The sequence below is a fragment of the Trichoplusia ni genome, chromosome 13, assembly GCF_003590095.1.
Source record: "Trichoplusia ni isolate ovarian cell line Hi5 chromosome 13, tn1, whole genome shotgun sequence".
Lineage (NCBI taxonomy): Eukaryota > Metazoa > Arthropoda > Insecta > Lepidoptera > Noctuidae > Trichoplusia > Trichoplusia ni.
The window spans coordinates 11,242,829-11,266,587 of NC_039490.1; the positions used below are offsets into that span (position 1 = coordinate 11,242,829).

Genomic DNA, 23,759 nt, shown 5'->3' on the forward strand with positions numbered 1-23,759 from the left:
TTTCGAAAGGTTTTTTGTTAAGCCTGAAATTCTGGCATTTCTTGAATTGATTCCAATTGCCTTCGGTGTAATGTACGCTTTTTGCGCCTCTCCCAGGTGTTTTCATTGTGTGCAGCCCACAATAAACGTAGAGAATGCATTTTAAAATATATTGACTTCGCGAGAAAATAAACTTTAGAGTGAACTCAGTGAACACTTGACGTCTAAAATCAGCTGCTTAATGAAATTCGGCCATATTGTAACGATAACTATAATGTTTGAACGTTCGTTTCGTTATCTTTTTTGACGATCACGATCGAGACAATAACGAACACCGAAAGTGCTGCTTGTCGATTCGTTTCGTTTCATTGTCTACCAACTTGCGAAACGATGACGATTGACCACGTGACTTAACGCGGCTTATGTCAATCCCATACTGTTTAGTCTTATCGAACTTCGTTATCGTTTTTAAATTGTTACTTTGTCTAAGCCCCCTGGTCTATATTGTAACAGTGTTTCGTTTTATTTTTCCTTAAATACTGAAACATCGTGTGCATGTGTGTGTCTGTATGAGTACTCACACACGCGCATTTTTACAAGAATGATATGGCGAAAAAACCAACAAACAGTGGGAGGTAGGTGATACAGGATAGGTGTCGTTAGGTGATAAGAGATTGCTATTATTCCTGGAAGCTATAGGTGGTATCAGGCCATTCTTTTGACACTTTTGAGGACCCGTAAGTAAAAAAATTTTCAAAACTCCAGATGGAACAGTTTGAAAAATCACATGAAATTCATTTTATTTCCTACATCTTCTGTTTTGAGTTGTGTTAAATTTCTTTCTTCTAAATTGTAGGTGTAACTAGATTTCTTCTAAACAAAAAATAATTTTTATTCAGTAGGTACTATTAAAGAGTGAAATTGCCTACTTTTAAAATTTGTAATCTTAAAAGATTCAGTCTCAAATGAAGAATTAAAGTCTGAATCAGATATTTTATACTAGTCAAGTCTTTTATTAAATAACAACCTTTACTGATTAGTTTTGGAGGCTCAATTTTCCTCAGCATGTCATGCCAGGCATATAACTGTTCATCTCTGATTTTAGGCCATTTCCAAGATTTCATTCCTTTTTTCATACAATTTAAAGCACCTTCAGCACCACACACTAAAGCACCTTCCTCAGAAACTGATATTATTTCCCCTGGGTAAACCATTTTTATCCCATTTGATAAGTACATAATCACTAATATCATAAATGTCACTAATAAATAATATTATTACTTTCCGTACAAATAACATCAGGCCATAAAGGCAATAAAATCTAATGTAGAAAAGAATAAAGAACAAAGGTCATGGCCCATTTAGTGTGAAAAATGGGTACGTATCAAAATCTCGAAAGTTCATAATACCTATGATAGAAATACCGACGTCCAAAACACCGAAATTCAAAATACCGAAAGTTTTAAATGCCGATAGTCGTTATATCGAAACACAAAATACCGATGTTCAAATGCCCGAAAGGACGAAATCCCGAATGGACGAAATACCGATGTATGAAATCCCAAAGAGCAGCGACGTAGTTCCCGCGATTACTCATAGATGGCACTGCAACACAGTTATGACTGTGGGCATTCTGCTTAACACGTTTTAATATTTTTTTATAGCGGGGGTAGATCTCTAAAAAAATTTTTATTCCGTAAATTCATAGTTACTGTTTAGCTACTTAGTACCGAGTGGTTGCTATAATGAGTCAAGATACTTTTAAAGTGTTCAAGTCTCAAAAAGGTGGATTTAAAGTACAAGTAGGCGGTTTTGTGTTTACAAAGAACCGGCAAACCACGGATAAATGCTATTGGAACTGTGAATATAAGAGACATGATGTTTATAAGTGCAGAGCTACCCTTACTCCCAATGTATTCGCGAATGTTGAAAGTGCAACATTAATATCATTAAATAATGAACACTCCCAAATAGTTTAACTTATGCTCTTATTTCCTCTATTCCAGATCATCAAGAGAATCTTATTGCGATGATGCCGTGGGATACGTACAACTAAAGAGAGAATCTAATATTTGTACTGTGAAGTGTCGTGTGTGCCCAGAGCACAAAGTTCGTGCCAAACCCTACACAGTGACTGTCGTTGTGGATGAAAAAAACAGTATAGTTAAGAGTACACAATGCCACGACTGTGCTGCGTCAGCAGGTGGTTGTAAACATGGAGTGGCATTTTTGATGTGGCTTCATAGAAGAAGCGAAGAACCGTCGTGTACAGAGGTAGCATGCTACTGGAAAAAATGTACGTTATCCAAAGTGGGAACAACTTTAAAGTATATAACAGCAGCCGAATTAGCAAAAAGCCATGCCTCAACCTCATCGGATCCCCATGTTGTTGAAAAATTTGTGGAACAACTAACAGCTAAAGGCAATAGCAACTGCGAGCTGTTAAAATATGTACAAAATACCACTAATGAGATGGAAGGTCTGTCTTTGTACCATTTAGTGCAGAAATATAAGGAAGAATGTGGTGAGGACTTTATTAAGAAAGTATTGGGTTTATTTACTCCAGCATTATTAGAAAAAATTGAAGAAGTTACAAGAGACCAGTCCAGCAGCAGCTTATGGCATGAGTTAAGGTTTGGAAGAATAACTGCTTCAAAAGCCTATGAAGTTAAGAAATGCAAGACAAGGGATGGTGCATTAATATCTTTGATAATGGGTGGTACCATTCCTGAGACTCCAGCTGTTAAGCGTGGCAGGATTTTAGAAAATAAAGTACGAGAAACTGTTGAAAAAATATTAAAAAAAAAGATACGAAGATGTGGGCTTTTTATTAGCCAAGAATTTCCTATGATTGCTGGTTCTCCTGATGGTATCGGTGAGCAATTTCTGATAGAAATAAAATGTCCTTTCAATGAGAACACTATAAAAAATTATATTCAGAATGGGAAACCCTCATCGAAGTGTTATTACCAGATGCAAATCCAAATGTATGTTTGTGGATACAAAAAGTGTTTATTTTGCATCGCAGATATAAACTTTCAAAGTAATTACAAAGTTAATATAATATCAGTAAATTATAATGAAGAGTATGTTGAGACTTTATTGCAGTCTTTATTATTATTTTGGAAGACAAATATCTACCCGTTACTATATAAAACAACAGAAACGTAGTAGGCACTTATGTAAATATGCAAGTAAATAAAAATACTAAATGATTGGTATTTTAGTCTTTTATTTCCAGTTTACATTGTTCAATACCTTAGTATCTAGTTACTTATTAATTAATGAGTTTTGCAAATTTATGAGGCCACATGCTATAACTATAATATCGTCAAGTTTTCCTAAAAGATTATTGTTTACACAAGCATGGGACTTCAGAAAAGAAAACTCCCTTATACGTCTAATGACTCTCTCTATGTGGATCCTTAGACTTGCAATTTTTTTTGTTTCTTTCACTTCCTCCTTAGATAATTTATTACCAGACACTACACTAGGTGGCCTTGTTAGCTTACAACCAATCGCAAATAATAGTGGTTCTATATGCTTAAAGCCTCTGTCTGCCATTACATGTGACCCACTAGGTAAACATTTAAGGAAATCACAAGTTTCTACCAGACATACATCACTTATTCTACCTCCATACCCTTGTGAAATATAATTCACTAGTCCATTAGGTGTACTAGAAACTAGGTATTTTATGGTGTTGGCTTTTTTATATTCAGACCAAGTTAGAGATTGATTCACGGCTTTACCAGGCTTTTGTATTTCAATTTCTAGGCAATCTAATATGCATGTTACATTATAATAGTTTTTTCTAAAGGCTATTGGCAAGCATCTTTTGATAGAAATCTTGTCTAATTTAACAATAAAAGGCCTCATGATTTCTGCAATTTTAGGTATATTTTCAGATACTATTTTTGATACATATGTTTTACTTATTCCAAACTCATCAGAAAGTTCAGAAAACTTTGTGTCCAAACGATTTTTTTTTAAACACAACAATATTTGGTATTCAGGAATACCAGTATGCTCATGCATAATTTTAATTAAATCATAACAATCTTTTGGTACACCAATATAGAACAGTGTTCTTTTTTTAATTCTCTCTACAGTATATTCTAACATAGATTTTCGGTAATGTTCTTTTTTAAAATCTGGTTCATTTAAAACACTTGTGTCCGAAGAAGATTTTGTCATAGGTGCTACAGGTGGTGTGTATACAGATGACACATCACTATCAGATTTATCATCATTACTTGAGTTGCATGTTACTGTTGCTTTTGAGCAAAACTGGTGTGGTTTTATAAATGGCCTAACTGTTTAATTTTAAATGGAGAAGTAGACACAGATGTGCTAAAAACCTTTATAGGAGAGGTTTTCTTCGTACTTGATTTTGTCTCAGTTTGAGTAGTTTTACTTCGATATTTGGCTCTTATGCATATCTGGACTGCTTTATCAAATTTTGTTGTATTTTGTAGTTGTTCTTGGACTGGATCTGAAAAAGAAAATTCCCTTTATAGTCAACTTGCTTTATTTTTACATAGGTACATAATAAAAAACCTTTTGTTGATAATAAAAAAACAGGTAAATAGAAGAACTAAAACATTGAGATACATAATAAGTTTTAAAGAACATTCATATGTATTTGATAAAAATTGATGAACTTAACTTTTATATTGATACTATTAGGGATAATGAATTAGTACCAACCTTCATCTTGATTTAGATGTTCAATATTTAAATTTTCTATTGGTTGAGCTTTAGCAGGTTGTGCTGCTCTTATCTCTTCTTCACATTCCCTTATCAATGAGAGTCTTTGCCTTTTTGCAGCGACTGGGCGACAGACATCAGTAGAAATGTTGGCTCTATTTGGTTGGCAAGCAAACTTTGTAGGTAAACAACCGGGTCTCATTCTTATGCGGGATACTACACCCATTGTAGTGTATTCTACATAGTTTTCCATGTCTTTCGGAAGCTGGAATTAGATATACATTAATCAATAGGTTATTTAGATTAGCCAAGTAAACAAAATACAACTGGTAAACATTTGTAGCCATGTAACTAACCTAAAAAAAATGATTTGTATGTAACACAATATTAATATTAGTTTTTACATTTTGAGTTTGCTAGAACTTACATCAAAGTGATCTTCACAAAAATAACTGGTGCTTGTCGCTGACAATGATGCTGGGTGTCTTCTAGCAAGTGATAACCACTTTCTACTACAAAGTGGTGGCTTTCTACTACTGTTCTTACTAAAAAGTTGATTTCAAGAGATCCGACTAAGTTGGCAGTTCCCATGATATCAACGACACTGTTTAAAAGAAATTGTTCCTGGATGATAATGCAAATATATAACAAATTACCTAAAGCTATAAGGGAACTACCACTTACTAAGTTTAAAGGAGCACTAAAGAAATGGCTTATTGAAAAATCTTTTTATAGTATCTCAGAATTCATGAGTCACAAATAATAAATGTTTTGAAAGGTACCTAATTGTTTGTTTTACATTTTATTTGTTTTGGTTTTTTGCTTAGTGTGTATTAGTTTTTATTTGAGTGTAATGATGTAATGTATAATTTTAGAGTGTTATTTTTTATGTTATAATTTTAAAGAATTTTAAATATATTATTTCAAATAGAATATAATTAATACAATTTATAATTAGAAATTTAGTGTACTTAGGCCTAAACCTAAGAAAATATTTGCATGCCTATGTTATGGCGGAATGTGCTGAACCATTTATTAATATTACCACCAATATTGTAAACCATGTTTCACGCAAATAAAGATTCTTATTCTTATTCTTATTCTATTCTTATTCTTCTTATTAGTGCATTTTTTGGAACGTATATGAAAAGTTTCTGTGGTGTTGTTATTGACGTACTCTTGCACATTGGCACTGCACATGTTTTGTAAAACGAGGTCATTATTACAGTTTGTATCAACAATATTTCAGTAAAAAACAGTGGACTCTCATAGAACGCGAGCTTTGTTTATCGGCCGGTGACGTAGATATTTATCACGTGACTGTTTGGGAGCATTTCGGCGGCAATTTTTGAAAAATATTTTTTTAATTGTTTTTTTATTGAAGTTAGTGATATTTTTTTCTCAAAAATATATTTTTCGTGTTTATTTAAGCTCTATTTATAAATTAAAAGCTATTTCTAAAATTAGTGAACATGCCTATTTCGGGATTTTGTACTTCGGGATTTTAAACTTCGGGATTTTAAACTTTCGGGCAAATGAACTTTCGGGATTGAAAACTTTCGGCCAAACAACCATTCGGCGTTTCAATTATCGGGATTTCGTCTATCGGTATTTTAAAATTCGGGATTTTGATACGTACCCTGAAAAATATACCTACGGCGTACAGAAATGAAATATGGCGGGTATCAAAGACAAATGATTGTACTTTTCAATGGTAACTGGCGCATTTTTGTGGCTGATGGGGATCATGATGGTGAACAGTAACTGTAAGACAGAGACAGCAATATACGTGTTATTTATCTGACCGTAGCAAAGTCGTTGTTTGCTTTATGATGATCATATTTTTATTTAACAAAACAAGAGCAAAGTAAGTCTGTTTGTTTCATTTTCAAGTCGAAACCACTGAACCGATTTTGATTAAATTGTAGTGTAGAGATATACATATTAGATTTAAAGACCGACATAGTACCTATACTTTTTATCCTAATGACATGTTTCCATGGGATAAAATAATTTACAGACGGGCGAAACCGCTTGTGCAGCTAATTATTATCCAATTTTTAGGGGTCTTCTGAATGATCTCTCCATTAAATATTTTTTTTATTTTTACCTATAATGAAAAGTGGGTTATACCGGCATTATTTACCACCATTTTCGTTCGGTCGGATTATGGGCCATGACCTTTGTACAATTCTCTTTTCGGTCTTTCACAATACACTCCCGCCGCGCGAGTGACGAACGATGTTTTTTGTTTTTCGAAACAAAAAACAATAAAAATCTCGGAATTCTCAAACTTTCTCAGAGAATTGACTTTACCTATGCATAAAACGTATTTTTGGCCTATTTTAACGCTCAAGCCCAAGCCGCAACGCTCAACGCTCAAGCCGGAAAAATTTAAGAATTATTACAGGGTTAATAGAGAACAATTTCAAGAACTTTTGTCATTTGTTTTCAAAATATCGACCGATATTTTGAAACAAAACACCAACTTCAGGAAAGCTATTTCACCTCAAGAAAAGCTAGCTGTGTGCCTCAGGTAAGAAATAAAACATTGTTAATAGGTTTTGTAAATTTTAGAGTTTACTCAGAAATAAAACAAATCAGTAAAATTATGAAAAAGAACATTATGCTTAGTTATCATAATCATGTAACGGGGATGGCTCAAATCTTCCCGAGCTACTGTAGCCGTGGTATGTCGTATTATTAGAATGTGGAGCGGCTGCTTCCGGTAGTGTGTATACGTAATTGGCAGAACGTGATGATCCTGCTACTGCTGCTGGCAAGTTATTATTTACAGGGTCTCTCGACGTAGTGTGTCCGTAATTAGCAGAACGTGATAATGCTGCTGCTGTCGGTAAGGTATTGTTTACTGAGTCTGGTGTAACACAAGTACTATAATTTTCTAGTTCTTCCTCGGCGTCACTTACGATTAGAAATATTTTTTTCTTAACGCGATTTTGCATCCACATAGGCATCGTCTTAATGGTGATCGCCATACTTTCTAAATACAAATCAATGGCACCTTTTTCTTGTGTTTTTGTCATTGTGCGTCTTAAATCTCTTTCTTCTTGTCTTTTTTGGTGATTTTCCTCCATTTCTTTCAGTAATTCTATAAAATCTCCATCTGCGGTCCGCTTCCTTGTCTGAGTTTTACCTCCTTGTGGTGCACTAGCTTCCGTATTATTGATTGTATCGTTTGTTGGAACTACAGATATTTCTGAATTATTAGTATCTTCGTCATCTTGCGCTATGGATTTTTCAGGTGTTGCCGATGGTCGTATATCTAAAGAATTTAAATTGGTAGACCTACTACGATTTTTCATATATGGAAGTAAAAATTCCATCAATTCCGCATATCTCCAAGTATTGAGGTTTGTAGCTGCCTGCCCAGATCTGGTGGCTTTCATTCTCTTTAAACTGTCTCTATGGTTATCCCTTAACTTTTTCCACTCGGATTTCGCATCCTGGACTGAAACAATAAAGATAATTAGGTTCCGGTACTTAGTTTCGAATGACGCTGTAGCGACTGACTTTTTCTTAACTTTTCGACTATCACAATTAGAGCCACAATTAAAGAACAATAGGTGCGAGGACGCCGGCGTCCTCGCGGTGTTTCACGGTTTAACTTGCTATCGTTAAGCAAGTTAAAAAAACAGGTTTAAGCGATTTTCGACCTTATTGACATTTACGCAAACATCTGATTTTAATGAAGGAGCAATGTTTGCCAACGAGAATGTGAGAAAAACAAACTAAATTTTAAATGTCAATAAGGTCGAAAACCGAACCTGTTTTTTTTTTACTTGCTTAACGATAGCAAGTTAAAAAAAAGTTTCAAGCGATTTTCGACCTTTCACCCCTCTCCATTCCAGTCCAGTCGTCCATTTCGGGTATTTAGTCTGAACGGCCCAAAGTGAATGGCACGCGGGCCATTCGAACGTAAACAAAAATCGTCTACGTTCCAAAGGACCGTCGATGAAAAAACTTAAACATTTATCTAAAGGGACAGTCGCATACAGCATTCATTAACATCAAGGAAATATTATAATTACATTTTAATATATCAAATTTAATTATTATTATTAAATTATTTTAAATGATCATCTGAACCGGTTACCGGAGGCCATGTAGGCCTCAGGTAGCTAGCGCAACAGTGACCCTTTCTTGTCAACCAATCACAAGCGGGATGCTTATCTGTGACGTCATGGGAATCGTAAATAGCTATGTGCATATGCGGTCTAATACTCACTATCTATTTTGCAATTATCCATAAATGTTGTACCATAATTATAACCAGTGAATTGAGTGTGTTGCAAAAGTGAGTTTTTAATAATCCAATGGTTGTTTTTTCAAAAATCTGGTGAAGTGTTGAATTCTGGTAAGTTTTTATTATACATACTCGTATCGTCCCCGTAGAGCGAAATTACAAAAGACTACTTTTGAGATATTGACGTCTAAAGTTATGAAAAAAATATAAATTCATAACTTTTTAAATTGATGTGATAAAAACCTTTTGAATTAATGTAAGTAACATTCATCTATAGTTTTCTCTTATTTGTCATAATTAGTAGTTAAAACATAATATGTTTTATATAACTTCGTTTTCTAATGAGGAATTAATTAAAATTCAAGTTACTTATTTTTCACTTTATTCCTTTCGGTGTTAGAGCTAACTTAAGATCCTTTAGGTAAATATTGCTTGAAAATCATATCACTAAACCGATTTAGTTAGTTGAATTTAAATTATTTTAAGTAAGTCAATGTAGAAACATTGACTTAATTTAGGTCGAAAATTCATGAAGTGACCTTGTTTAAGGTCACTTAATGACTTTTTGATCTAAATATTCTGACAATTTGCTTTTAATATGTGAGTAATAACTAATTATGTACGATTACGTTTTCTCCTCGGGAAGCATAATTCATATAAGAAATCACCAACATATTTTATTTAATATAATCTTAATACAAATTTTATATATTTTTTAGTTATTTAGTTATTTTTTATATTAGGAAACTTTCCGATAACGTCCATTAGAATTATGGCGGTTAGATAGAAAAAATAAGAAAAAAGTCGTGATAAGCATGGCATTAATAACTCATTTTACCTAAAAGTGTCACTTAGTTACTTTTCGCTCTACGAGGACGATATACATACATACATATCTATGTTTTTACTCATCACACATTTTCAATGCTCATCGTTTATTATTTTTATTTTAGAATATTAAAAAAATGGATGGTGCACAGGCTTCCACGTCACAATGTGTGTCAACACGTGAAGGTACATCGAGAAAAGGTGGTCGCCTTTTATTTAGAGGAGGGTATGAATATAACTGGAAAAGGCAGAACAAAGACAGCACAGAACTTTGGCGTTGTGCAAAGAAAAATACTTGCAGTGCTTCTATAAAAACAAAAAGGGACCCTCTTATAGTTTTACATGAAACATCACATAACCATGAACCGAAAAACTTAGAAACAAGGGAAATAAAACAACAGATGGAAAAGTGTACAAATACAGTTCAACACGATGTAAGCATTCCAATTCCTCAAATATTTAGTGAGCACATGGAAATACTTAAACAAAAAGGAATACATAATTTGCCGAAGTTTGAAAATGTAAGTAAACATCTGTATCAGAAACGAAACAACTCCATTGGAGCCAGAAGACTTTGCTTTAGTAAAGCAGCAGAGCTTATTATACCAGAAAAATATTTATTTTTGCTGTTTGCTGATTATCAAGACAGAGATAAACGTATATTAATATTTGGACATAAGGATTTTATTGGCCATTTGAGGCAGTCAAGACGATTTTTCTTTGATGGAACGTTTAAGATCTGCCCGAAGGCATTTTATCAACTTTTTACCATTCATGCTGACATCGGAAGCACAGAAGAATTTGTCAATGTGATTCCTATTTTGTATGCGTTACTGCCTGATAAGAAGCTCGACACATATCAGATATTATTTGAAATAATAAAAAGTCAGGTACCTGAATGGGAACCAACTTATGCCACTATGGATTTTGAAGTAGCCATTATAGTAGCATTACAGAATATTTTTCCTGACGTTAAAATAACAGGGTGTAATTTTCACTTTAACCAGTGCTTGTGGCGTAGAGCAAAGACTTTAAATTTAGATAAGACACAAACAGGGAAGGCTCATATAAAGTTGTGTGCAGCATTATCACACATTCCTAAACATTTCGTCGAAGATGGATGGCTTTACATTATGGCAGAAAGTCCAAGCAGTGAAAATTTTACGAAATTCAATGATTATTTTGTTAATACGTGGCTAGAAGACAAGGTGCTTTCGAATATTTGGTGTACGTATAATGAATATCACAAAACGAACAACATTGTAGAGTCATGGAACCATAAAATTAAAAAAATCATAAAAGTCAAACCAAACATTGGACAACTTCTGCAAGGATTAAATAAGGATGTCCAATTTTATTCGGAACAGTTGAGACAACCCGGTGGAATCAAAATTTCAAAAAGGAAACCGGATACTTTAGTAAGAAATTGGAAAATACAAATTACAGTGCAGGAACTATTGAATGGGCAGATAAGTATAGGACATTGTTTAGAAAAACTAAAATTCTAAGGCATAAAAAACAATAACCTATACTAACAATATCTCTGGTTTAACTCATAGTTTTATGCTGATTTATTTGATTCAATAAGACTGATTTGTACGTATTATAAGATTTTTTATTGTTCAAAAGTTAATTATTTATATTTTCACTTTTTATTTGAAATAAGGCTATATTATCCAAATGTTTTTATTGTTTAATCGTTATGTTTTATGCTTAGTTAATTTGTTTTTTTAAATAAGACTGATTTTAAAATTAATAAATAAGTAAATAATGTTTTGTAAACATTTTATAAATAATTATATTCCTATACAATATCGCTAGCCATTGAACACAGAGTTTGGTATGTTAATTTATTTGATTAAAGCATATATTGTAAGATTTTTTATAGTTTAAAAGTTAATTGTTTCTATTTTTACTTTTTTTTAAAAATAAGGCTGATTTTTCGAATGTTGTTATTGTTTGATTATTATTATTTTTGTAAGACTGATTTTACCTGATCTTGATTGTTTTTTTTTAAGAAGTTAATATAAATCTAGAACAAATCTAAAATCTTTTATTTTAACGTTTTATCTTTTGATCCCGAATGTACATGACATATTTTATGACACTGATTTTTTTTATCACCGGTCCATTGCAACGTAGAGGTTTTTTGTTTACGGTCGAATGGCCCGCGGGCCATTCACTTTGGGCCGTTCAGACTAAATACCCCCATTTCATGGTAATAAACACATTACCCTCCTATGCGTCGCGCAGTCGGGTAAAAAGTGCCGTGACAACTTTTGGTCTTAATTTTTTCCGTCTAGCTCCCTTTCGCAACGCGCGATAAGGAACTTCGTTCCAAAAATTTTATTCTTTATTAATATTATATTTTGTTTCAGATTTCTAGCAACAGGCGACGCATTCAAAACAATAGCCTACAATTATCGCATGAGCACACCAACTGTTTCAAGGATAGTACACGATACTTGTATTGCAATTTGGAAAAAATTACAGCCTATTTATTTGAAAGAACCCAAAAGGCAAGATTGGGAAAATATAGCAGAAGCTTTTGAAAATATATGGCACTTTAAAAATTGCCTTGGTGCCATTGATGGTAAACACGTAGCGATTAAATGTCCTCCACATTCAGGAAGTCAATTTTACAACTACAAAAAATATTATTCCGTAGTATTACTAGGGGTTGTTGATGCACACAAACGTTTCATAATCATTGATGTTGGATCGATGGGGCGTTTCAGTGACGGTGGTATTTTTAATGATAGCGTGTTCGGAAAAAAACTTATTAATAACCAATTAAATTTACCGGAAGACCGTCATTTAGATGAAAGTAGTTCAGTCAGAGTACCTTATGTATTTATAGGTGACAAGGCCTTTGCTTTACGTAAAAATTTACTGAGACCATATTCAAACGTAATAAATGATAGACCGAAAAGAATATTTAACTATCGACTCAGCAGAGCTCGAAATGTTGTAGAGAATGCATTCGGTATTTTATCCGCTAGATGGCGTCTTTATCGGCGACCACTAGAATGCAAACTTGAGACGGTCGATCATATTATAAAAGCAACTTGCGTGTTGCATAATTATTTATCTGTACAATTATCGTCACTACCCACATCGGCTGCAGATTACAATCAAAATGACGATTATAATAATCCACGACCCAACAACATGACCTTTGATAGACTGCGAGCTACACGAGAAGCTTTTAATGTACGTAACATATATTGCGATTATTTTAACAATTCCGGTAGAATAGCCAGTCAAGATTCACTTGTTTCATAAAATAAATTCAATTAAAAAGACACTTACTGTTTTTTATTTCAGCCAAATTTACATCATCAACTATAGATTTCCATGCCGCTTCTTTTATATCTATGTTTCGGTATTCTTTAATTGATACATTCCACAAACATGGGTATTGTCGTACAGCTTCTATAAATCGCTCCATTTCAAACCAAAACAACACGTGTTACTCGACTGCCATAACAAACAACAATGCGGTGATGCGAGCGCCAACCGGCGCGTAGCTGCGGGAGGCGAGAAGCGCGGGGGGGCAGACAGCGAGCGAGTCCGTTCTGAACTAGTCGGTGCAGGCCTTGCGCAGCGGACTGTTTTCAATTTCTTTTTACTCGCTCAATCCGCCCCGCTCACCACTTTCTGTGTGGAAACGCTACTATGTAAATTGTAATTGCGAGTTGAGCGGAGTCCGTAAGTACTCCGCTCCGCTCCCTAGAACTGAGCGAGCTCATTTTTACTCTTTCTACACGCTCGGCTCTTTCCGTCCGACTATTTGTTGGTGGAAATACAAGTATGCAGTTTGCGTTTGCGAGTTTAACGAAGTCATTAATGGGTTCGTTCCGCTCGCGGTGGAAACCGGGCTTTAGACTGTTGCGTTAAACTTGTAGCAATTCATGGACGACCGTTCTCATTACTTGAAGATAAAGCATTTAGAGAGATAAAAGCTTTAATATCCGCTGATTTTGTAGAGGAAGCGAACAGCAAAAAGGTTAGAATGCTAATAAAAGAAAAAGCATACACGATTCATGAAAAAATAGCAGCAGAAGTGGCACAAAAGCTTGTATCTGTGAAGATGGACTCAGCTACATGTATGGACCGGCAGTTCATCGGTATAAATATACAATATATAAAAAATACTAAAAATGTGGTACGAAATCTGGCCGTTAAAGAAATATTCTGCAGTCAAACCGCAGTAAATTTGAAGTCTACACTTTTAGAAGTACTGGCGAATTTTAGAATTGATTTACACAATATTTATTCATTGACGACAGATAATGGTGCAAACTACATAAAAATTTCAAAGCTTTTAAATCAAGAATTAGATAACAGTGAGACTGTTACAGAAAACAGTGAAAATGAAGATGAAGACGAACTAGAACATCACAATCTTAACTTCGAATCAGGTCTAGAATCTTTTAATGCATCAATTCTTAATGAAAACGTTGAAATAGAAAAATTGATCGAGATCCGACAGATTGCGTGTGCAGCACATACTCTGCAATTGTGCATTAAAGACGTTCTAAAACATGATCATGAAGTTGTGATTGAAAAATGTCGTAGTGTTGTAAGAATACTACGTCGGCCACTAATGAAATTGAAGATAAGATTGGAAAAATTAAAAAAGCCAATTCTTGATTGCAGCACTAGATGGTCCTCTACGTACTACATGTTAGAAAGATTAAAAGAACTTAAAAAAATTTGCGACAACTGTGACGAAATTTGCGAAATACTAAATGAAAATGTGTGGATTGAAATAAATAATATTCTTAATACCTTAAAGCCATCTGAAGAAGCCACTGCAAGACTTCAAAAAGAACAGCTTACTGTAGGTGATTTTTACTCTATTTGGATGATTTGCAAGACAAAAACTCAAAAAATTAATTTATTCTTAGCACACGATCTAGTAGCCGCTATGACAAGGCGAGAGAAATCTCTGTTAGATAACAAGGCTTTCTTAGTGGGAATATTTTTAGATCCTAGATTTAAATTGATCTTATCTGAAGACGAGAGACAGAAAGCGAAGCGCTGGATTAAAGATCTTCACCAACAGATGCTTTAGAGTGTAGAGACACGTGTGCATGAAATAAGTCAGGAGGAAGAACAAGGTGATACATTAAATTCACTTTCATCTCCAGGTTGCTCACGTGATCCTACAACTTTGAATTATATATCAGGTGACAGTTTCCAGTCCGATTTGCAAAGTCTTGAAGATATTTTAAACCTCAGTCAAAGAATTCGGGCACCAGGAGGTACTGTTGCGTTGGACTTAGATTTTTATATCGCTGAATATTTAGCTACCCCACGACTTGCTCTTTCTGAAAATACTATAGAGTACTGGTCATCAAAATCGCATAGACTTGCACACTTAGCATAAGTTGCAGTGGCTGCTCCAACAACGCAGGTTACAGTGGAAAGACTGTTTTCAGTACTTAAATTTATATTGTCGCCGTCAAGACTATTTCTTGACGGCGACAATTGACAGCAGCAGCAACAGACATTACTGGATGAAACATTAAACAATATCATTTTAATAAAATCAAACGAAGATTTGTTTTATGATTAACAATGTTTATACTTGTAATGTTTGAAATTAAACTCACCATAATGTAAGTATATTGTTTGTTTTATTTGCCCATATGAATTAAAAAATCAGTAGGTAGATACATTTGTTATTAATCATTCTAAAATTATTCAGATGAATACTTTTGCATTACATTCAATACTTCGTCCCAAAACGCTTCTAATTTCTTATCCGGAATTCTGTTTATGAGAAAACGAAAAGTAAGTGCCTTTTCATTTCGGGAACAGGTACAATCAGGTAGGCCAGTATTTACTCCGTCAATGTACGCAACGTTCAACTTCTTCTTCGCTGTGTCTAAAATTAAAACAATAAATTTATTTACAATGTACCATGGGTAAAGTACCAAGTTTGGATTAAATTCTCAACAGTGTTGAAACCTATGCCATATGAGAGCCTTTAAGGTAGGTATTATTTAATGGGTGCTAATTAAACAAGCTTCTTTTTAATATCATTATTTGCCTCCAAAAATGTATGTTGCCTTCTAAATTACTAAGTCAGCCACAATTAACGAGCACCTAAATAATACTATCTTAGCCACTAGTTATCTTCTATGTCAACCACTCTAAATACAACTCAGCATGATGGTTATTTTTTAGCATCTAAATTTGTAACATGCATTCTAACAGTAAACTTCTAAAATACTATTAAATGACATCAAAAAATATATTTATTTAGCTTCTAATTTTTTAACTCAGTACGTTTAAAATGTAACTCATCCCATATTACTTGATCGTCAACATTTTGCTATAAATGACATCAAAATATAGTATATTGGCCACGAATATTACTGAGGAGAGACAAAATAAAAGAATTTATTTTTGAATAATCAATTTGTTTATTGAATTACCATTATCGTAAATAAAAGAAACATATAAAAAGAATGTAGGTAGGTACCTAATAAAAAAAGAAAATTAAACCATTATTGGATTATTAACGCAGCTCGCGCTTTAGTTGGCCTTCCACGCTTTCTTTTTAATCCAAGTGGTTGTGACTTTGCCTCTAATGGTGGCGTCACGTATTTCAGTCTGATTGCAAGGCCTATCAAATGCTTTGCAGCTGTACTTGCGATAAAAGTCTGGTCAATCACAGCAACCAGTAATCCACTCGGTCTGATTGTTCGGTAGTACTACGTTCCAAGATGAAAAAAACACTTTTTTGTATTCGTCAAAACACCTGAATTTCTTTTCAGTTTGATTAATTTTGAAAGAGTTGTTGCCTGGAATTAAATATGTGGTGCTGGCTGGTGTTGAATGTACAACTCTAATTTTGGTATCAGTTTTAGCCCATTGATATCCTGTTGTCCAATCTGATAACTGCAATTCAGGTTGTGTCGCAAGTTTTTCTTCTGTTGCTTGTACTGACCAGCTATTAACCATTTCCTCTGCCACCACGAGGAAACGGGCCAACGGTATACGCTCGCGAAGGGTGTTATGGTCTTTTATAACTCTATTAAAGGACTCGAGTGCGTTGTTCGTCGCTGGTGATATTGGTGCTGCACCCAAATACCAATTTGGGTTTTTTATTAGCCATTCTTTTTTAAAATATTTTACGAACTCTTTTTGGTCTTTCCATTTCTTCAAGAACAACTTCGAAGCAGCAGAAAACGCTTCAAGAGATGTAGCTGATTGCAATGCATCAATGTCTTCCAATATGTATTTTCGAAAATTCTTCTCCGTTGTTTGGTCCAATTTAGTGCAAATCTTCTTCTTAGCGTGAGCCCAGCACATTTTCACAATAGTTTCTTTAATCTGATAAAAAAGAAACGACTTGTTCGTTTGATACCCAATGGCGGACAGACTTTATTCAAAAAAAATCATAAGACAGGTTATAAACACCACAGACAAAGATAGGTACTTATTTCTTACAACAGGTGGCGCAGCATGTTTATTTGATGTTACCATTATAAAATAATACTTTCTAACACCCCAACTACAGCAAATAAACAAATATTTTAAACTTACAATTCCAAATTTTATTTTAACTTTCCATCAGACTAACCCCTAACCCTTCTATACATTTAAAATGCTTCACAGGATTCAGAGCTTTAGTTAAAACATCAGCAGGCATAGCAGTTGTTGGCAAATATTCTAAACTAATAATTTTATTCCTTACAGCATCTCTAATAAAATGATAACGGATATCAATGTGTTTACTTTTTCTATGACACCCATAATTTGCCACCAACTTCTGTGCACTTTGACTATCATTACATAAACGCACAATACATAAATTACCAGTCAGTTCAAATAGCAAAGATCTTAAATAAATAGCCTCTTTACAAGCCTCAGCAATAGACATGTACTCGGCTTCCATACTTGATAGAGCTACAGTTCTCTGCTTTTTACTCTCCCAGGAAATAGCTGAGCCTGACATTACAAAACAATAACCAGTATATGATTTACGGTCTAATAGATTACTTGCCCAGTCGGCATCAACATAACCCACAAGTTCAGCTTTTTCCTTTACATATTTTAAACGAAAGTTCTTGGTTTTCTTTAAGTACCTGAGTATTCTTTTTGCATAATTCCAATGTACACTTGTGTGACATTTATTAAATTGACTGAGAAAGCTTACACAGAAAGAAATATCAGGTCTAGTTAGGACCGACAAATACATCAAACTTCCAATCAATTGTTGATATGGAATTTCCTTATCACTAGTTTCAGATTTTTCTATATCTAATTTACATTCCATTGGGGTACTTGCAATTTTACAATTTATCATATTAAATTTTTCAAGTAACTGATCCACATATTGCTCTTGATCTAGAGTTATGGCATTAGAGTTTTTATCTATTTTTACTCTCATGCCCAAACATTGTTGCACTTGTCCTAAATTTTTAATTTTAAACTTAGAACTCAATACAGAAATTAAATTCTCAGTCTCTACTTTATTGTTAGTACTAGAGAACACAAAAAAATCATCGACGTACAATGCAATCACAATCTTAACATTATCATTCATTTTTGTGAAAACACATGGCTCTAAGCGACTCTTTTTGAATTCTAATTCACTTAAACATTGCTCTACTCTTTCATACCAAGAGCGAGAAGACTGCTTCAACCCATAAATTGCCTTTTTTAATTTTACAATAATCTTTTTCTTATTAGGATCACAATGTATGTCTGGCTGAACCATATAAATGTCTTCTTTTAATAAGCCATTCAAAAAAGCTGTTTTTACATCTAAATGAGTGATATCAAAATTTAATTGAGCTGACAATGCAAATAATAACTTCAGGGTGGAATGCCTGACGACAGGCGAAAAAGTTTTATCATAGTCAATACCTGGTCTCTGCGTGAAACCTTTGGCCACTAAACGCGCTCTATATCGCACACTTTTATCACTATTGACTTTCTTTTTGAACACCCACTTGCACTGCACTAATGTTTTATCTGAGGGTAACGCATCCACCGGACTCCAAGCTTCGTTGTCTTCAAATGCTTGCATCTCATCCTGCATGGCCTCGATCCACTTGTCTCTATCCTGACTCGCTAGAGCCTCCTGGATAGTTACAGGATCACTGCTGCTGACTTCTGAATCTGATGCGCTCGTTGTGGTACATAGGTTTGAGAACCCAAAACGCTCCGGCTGCTTCCTGACCCTCTTCTCTCGTGGTGCTGGTTCCTCTGGTGCTGGCACTGCTGGCTGCTGTAGTCCTGTCTTCTGATCCTGTACTAATTCTTCATCTTCTTGGGATTGCTGTAACATAGAATCCAAGTCAGTCAAGGCGTTAAGAAATTCAGACTCTGAAGAAGTATCGAGATCTGTAACAGGTTCCTCTTTCAACTCTTCCTTTGTACTCTCAACATCACTGCCTGACTCATCAGCTTGGATAATATCCCCAACTGAAACTGTTACATTTTTATCTTCTGAACAGTTACTATCAGTTTTCTCTTGGATAATGACATCTCTACTTGTTGTTACACATCTCTTTACAGGATCATAGACTCTATAGCCTTTCACATCCTCTGCAAAACCAACAAGAATGTGCTTCTTCGCCTTACTATCCCATTTAAGCCGTTTTTCTTTAGGGACGTGCACCATCACTTGACTGCCAAATATACGGACATGACTTAAATCTGGTTTCTTATTTGTCCATAGCTCATAAGGAGTTTTATTATTTAGTCCAGACGCGATAGACCTATTCTTAAGATAGACGGCAGTATTAGTTGCCTCCGCCCAAAACTTCTTATCTAGTCCCGCATCAAATAATAAACATCGAGCTCGCTCAACAATGGTTCGATTCATACGCTCACTCAAACCATTTTGCTCCGGAGTGTATGCATTAGTCTTCTGGTGAATAATGCCTGCTTCCTTCAAATAATTCTCAAACTCATTACTACAAAATTCTAAGCCATTATCAGTCCTGAATATTTTAATCTTTCGGCTCTGTTGGTTTTCAACTAATGATTTAAATTCCTTGAAATATTTGAATACTTCACATTTTGTCTTAAGGAAGTAGACAAACACCATGCGTGTACAGTCATCAACAAAAATAAGGAAATACCTTGCACCTCCAATTGAAGCCGTCTCCATTGGTCCACAAACATCACTGTGAATCACATCTAGAGGCTCACTGCTTCTTGCTCCTCCTTGACCAAATGGTAAACGAAACTGCTTTCCTTCACAACACACTGTGCATGTATTTTTGTTGATTACAGACTTGTCTGTGTATGATATCCCAGTGACAGCTCCATCTTTCATCTTGGTCTGGTCATTTATATTCAAGTGACCCAATCTTCTGTGCCATACTTCACTAGTAGCTGCTGAAGAAGATGGTGTAAACAAACAAGTCACTTCACTCCATACATCCAGTTTATAAACACCGTCGATCTCGTGTGCCACTGCCACTAAACAGTTATCTCTATTGTAAATATAGGCATAGTTTACACCAAACTGCACTCTATTTCCAGTCTTGTGAAGTTGACTGACCGAAATCAAGTTAGTGGTGAGGTTAGGTACACACAATGTATTCTCCAATGTAACCTCAAACTTGCATTGTGGAGTAACAGTCAGTATATCCACATCATTGATAGCCGGTGGGATTTCGGGCCTCACTTGAAAGCTCTGACACCCAAACTTGTTCGTACAGCAGGGGCACTATCCCAATTACTCCCCAACCTGGGTGGCCCAAACGCTATGTGCAGGAAACTGTATACCGGGATCGTGCGATCCATGGCCTTATACGGCGCCCCAATTTGGGGAAATAACCTGACGGTCCGCAAAGCTGCTTTGCTACAGAAACCACAGCGTGCGTTGGCCGTCAGAGTTATAAGGGGGTATCGCACGATATCAGGGGAAGCGGCGACACTCCTCGCACAGACGCTGCCCTGGAAGTTTGAGGCTAGAATATTAGCACAGCTCTACGCGTGGCGAAGCCAAGATGAAACCCAGAGCAACGAGCTATCTTTGAGGGAAAGGAGGGAGGAATTGCGAATGGCGGCACTGACAGACTGGTTCTATAGCCTACAGAGTCCCACCGCTGGGCATGAACTCATAGCTGCCATCCGTCCCGTCTTCTGGGACTGGTTGGAGCGGCGGCATGGAGCTCTTACATACCGACTGACACAGGTGCTGACCGGCCATGGCTGTTTCGGTAAGTACCTGTGTCGGATCGGACGTGAGCCAACAGAAGAGTGCCACCACTGTGAGGCCCCAGAGGACGATGCAAGGCACACTTTGCTGGTCTGCCCGGCGTGGGCAAACAATAGGCGCGACCTAGTCGCAAAAATCGGCGAACCGGCTCTGTCACTCACAGATGTGATCTCGGCCATGGTACGGAGTGAGTGCGCCTGGCAGGCAGTAGCAGACTACTGCGAAAACACCATGACGACCAAGGAAGCTGCGGAACGCGTGAGGGAATCGTCGAGCGATATCCCATCGCGACGCAGACGTCCCAGGCGGCAACGACAAAACGACCTACGGCCACCGTAAGGTCGGGCCTGCGGGTGGCAGGGAGGGCACCCTGACACTCGATCAGCCAGCAGGCCAAGAAGGAGACGGGCGCGTCGTCCTGCGCACCCGTTTTTATGAGGAGTGAGGGGTGGGCTTTTTACACCCATCCCTTGAGAAGGAGTCCAAAGGACTAGAGCCAGCCAGAGTCGCGCAGAGTATGCGCGAGCGATCCCGTGACTCTGGCTAAAGCAGTAGAAGGGGCCCGGGGTGTTTTTAGTCGGTGGAAGTCCGACATATCCCCACGCCGTGCCCTCGACGTGGGTTGAAGACATTAGCGTTTCACCCCGGAAAAAAAAAAAAAAAAAAAAAAAAAGTATATCCACATCACCTGAGCACAATACCGGCATAGCACTTGAATTTGCTGCCGTTATCTCCGGAATACTCGGCGTATAGCACACGTTTTTCATCTTGTTTACGTCGGTTATCATATGACGACTCGCACCACTATCCAAGTAAAAGTCATCTTTACTATAATTTCCGTTCAGGAAAATAGCCGAAAACGCATGTGTCTTCTTTATTTGCGAATTATTCTGTTTGCATTGTGATTTGTAGTGCCCAAATAGCTTGCATCGGTAACATTTAATATTTTTCTCAGATTTGTTTACATTTGAGCCGGCCATAGACACTGGCTGAACTGACACTGCGCCGCCATGACTAAATCCGCCATGATGATTCTTCTAGACCTGTGTCGATCACGATTGATCGAATCTTTTTGATTCGATCGCAACCTGTGTCCAAGTGACAGAATCACGTATCTCAAAAGAACCCGATCTTATTTGACTCGATTATCAGGTAACAAAATAAACTAAATTGGACTTTATTTCCATTCCATTATGGTAACTAATTGCGTGCTCGTACAATCGATTGAGTCGTGCAGTCAAGGCCACAACACGACGTAACAAGCATAATGTCTTCTATCTCTTTCGTTTACATACATGATGTTGCACTTTCATTCACCTCACTCTTTCTCCAAAAGAAACCGGTTTGTACAGGATCAGTCGGTTCGGTCACGACGCTGAGCCGCAAGCTATCGATCGAGTGATTGAATTTTGTATGAAGAGATCCGATCAGTTGCACTAGTAACTTATGACCCGCGAGTCGTGACACGAATGTAAAGATCGGATCGCAATATTCAGGTGTTGTTTTGTTTGCTTGTTTTAGTGGTTTTTAAGACATTATATATTGCGAGTGATTGCTTATTAAAATAGGGAAACTGTTTGGTGTTGGTGTTTATGTATTTTGCATGAATGTCTGAATGTGAATGTGAATTGAAATTAACGTTAGCTTACCGAATTTAACTGTACAAATTTAGTTTTAGTCGTGTTATTTTTTTATTTTGTCATTACCCAATAACTTAAAATGTCAGATCTGGCTAAGAAAAGGAGTAAAATTTGGAATCATTTTTCTGTAATAAACCAAGATAAGGCAAAATGTGAGTACTGCTCGAAAATTATCAGCTATTCTGGTGGTGGCACAGGTAATTTAACTAGGCATATGAAAAAACTACATGGGACTGTATCTATTGAGCAACTTATAAGTGAACATCCCCAAGCACAGATTGGCCTACCGAGATGTATAGAATCAAACGCTATAAGAACAGATAGTGTGCCTACTACTTCTACACTAAGTGAGTTAGTACCTTCTCCATGTGATAAAACTGCACCGGCGGCGGCAACCCCATTCGTTCGCCAAACCACGCAATTGCAAGTTCAGTCAAAAATCAATCATTTCACTGTGTCTACGAGACCATTACCAATTAGCAAGTCAAAGAAGCTTGATGAACAAATTGTAAAATTTATAGTCAAGGGTTATCATGCGTTTGCAATAGTTGAAGAGGAAGAATTTAAAAATATTTTTAAATCTATATTGCCCACATACACATTACCTACGCGCAAAACTATATCTTCCAGCTTAATACCTAAACTTTATCAAACGACCAAAGATAAAGTTCTACTACAGTTAAAAACAGAAGCTGATGCGATATGCTTAACCGCTGATGGCTGGACATCTACAAGTAACACGAGTTTTGTTGCGCTGACAGCTCACTATATTGACCAGAATTCGTTGCTTAAGTCGGTTTTATTAGGTTGCATTGAATTTGACGAACGGCACACGGCAGAAAACTTATTTAATTTTTTGATAAATGAAGTTGAAGCATGGGGCATATCAAATAAAATTACAGGAATAATAACAGATAATGCGGCAAATATTGTGGCAGCCGTTCACTTAACAAGTTGGCGCCATTTCCCTTGTTTCGCTCACACAGTAAACCTCGTAGTTCAACATAGCTTAAATAATATTAAAAGACAATTAGATCGAGTTAAAGCAATTGTACAATATTTCAAACATAGCTCATCAGCTGAGAGCAAACTGACGGCTATGCAAAACCAAATGGAATTACGTCCCCTGAAACTGAAA

The 23,759-nt window shown here is 36.0% G+C and overlaps 3 protein-coding genes across 3 annotated transcripts; 1 reads left to right on the forward strand and 2 right to left on the reverse strand.

The window, feature by feature from the left end:
* Positions 1–3,191: 3,191 nt before the first annotated feature.
* Positions 3,192–5,465, reverse strand: LOC113499939. The gene is made up of 3 exons (XM_026880544.1): positions 5,117–5,465; positions 4,690–4,954; positions 3,192–4,474 (listed from the first exon to the last, which is right to left on the reverse strand). The coding sequence occupies exon 3, from the start codon at positions 4,174–4,176 to the stop codon at positions 3,250–3,252; it is 927 nt and encodes a 308-aa protein (XP_026736345.1). The 5' UTR covers positions 4,177–4,474; positions 4,690–4,954; positions 5,117–5,465; the 3' UTR covers positions 3,192–3,249.
* A 166-nt stretch (positions 5,466–5,631) lies between these two features.
* On the forward strand, positions 5,632–13,088 carry LOC113499938 (protein ALP1-like). The gene is made up of 2 exons (XM_026880543.1): positions 5,632–7,225; positions 12,160–13,088. Exons 1-2 carry the CDS (start codon positions 7,008–7,010, stop codon positions 13,064–13,066), a joined length of 1,125 nt encoding a protein of 374 aa, XP_026736344.1. The 5' UTR covers positions 5,632–7,007; the 3' UTR covers positions 13,067–13,088.
* On the reverse strand, positions 5,818–8,116 carry LOC113499940. The gene has a single exon (XM_026880545.1). It carries the CDS (start codon positions 8,094–8,096, stop codon positions 7,320–7,322), a length of 777 nt encoding a protein of 258 aa, XP_026736346.1. The 5' UTR covers positions 8,097–8,116; the 3' UTR covers positions 5,818–7,319.
* Positions 13,089–23,759: the final 10,671 nt, after the last annotated feature.

What these genes read in the sequence shown, in the direction of transcription:
- LOC113499938 (XM_026880543.1), top strand. Translation starts at nt 7,008, where the DNA reads ATGCATAAAACGTATTTTTGGCCTATTTTAACGCTCAAGCCCAAGCCG. An exon ending in AAGCTAGCTGTGTGCCTCAG is followed by an intron (nt 7,226 to 12,159) that starts GTAAGAAATAAA and finishes ATTTTGTTTCAG; the next exon opens with ATTTCTAGCAACAGGCGACG.
- LOC113499940 (XM_026880545.1), bottom strand. Translation starts at nt 8,096, where the DNA reads ATGAAAGCCACCAGATCTGGGCAGGCAGCTACAAACCTCAATACTTGG.
- LOC113499939 (XM_026880544.1), bottom strand. Translation starts at nt 4,176, where the DNA reads ATGACAAAATCTTCTTCGGACACAAGTGTTTTAAATGAACCAGATTTT.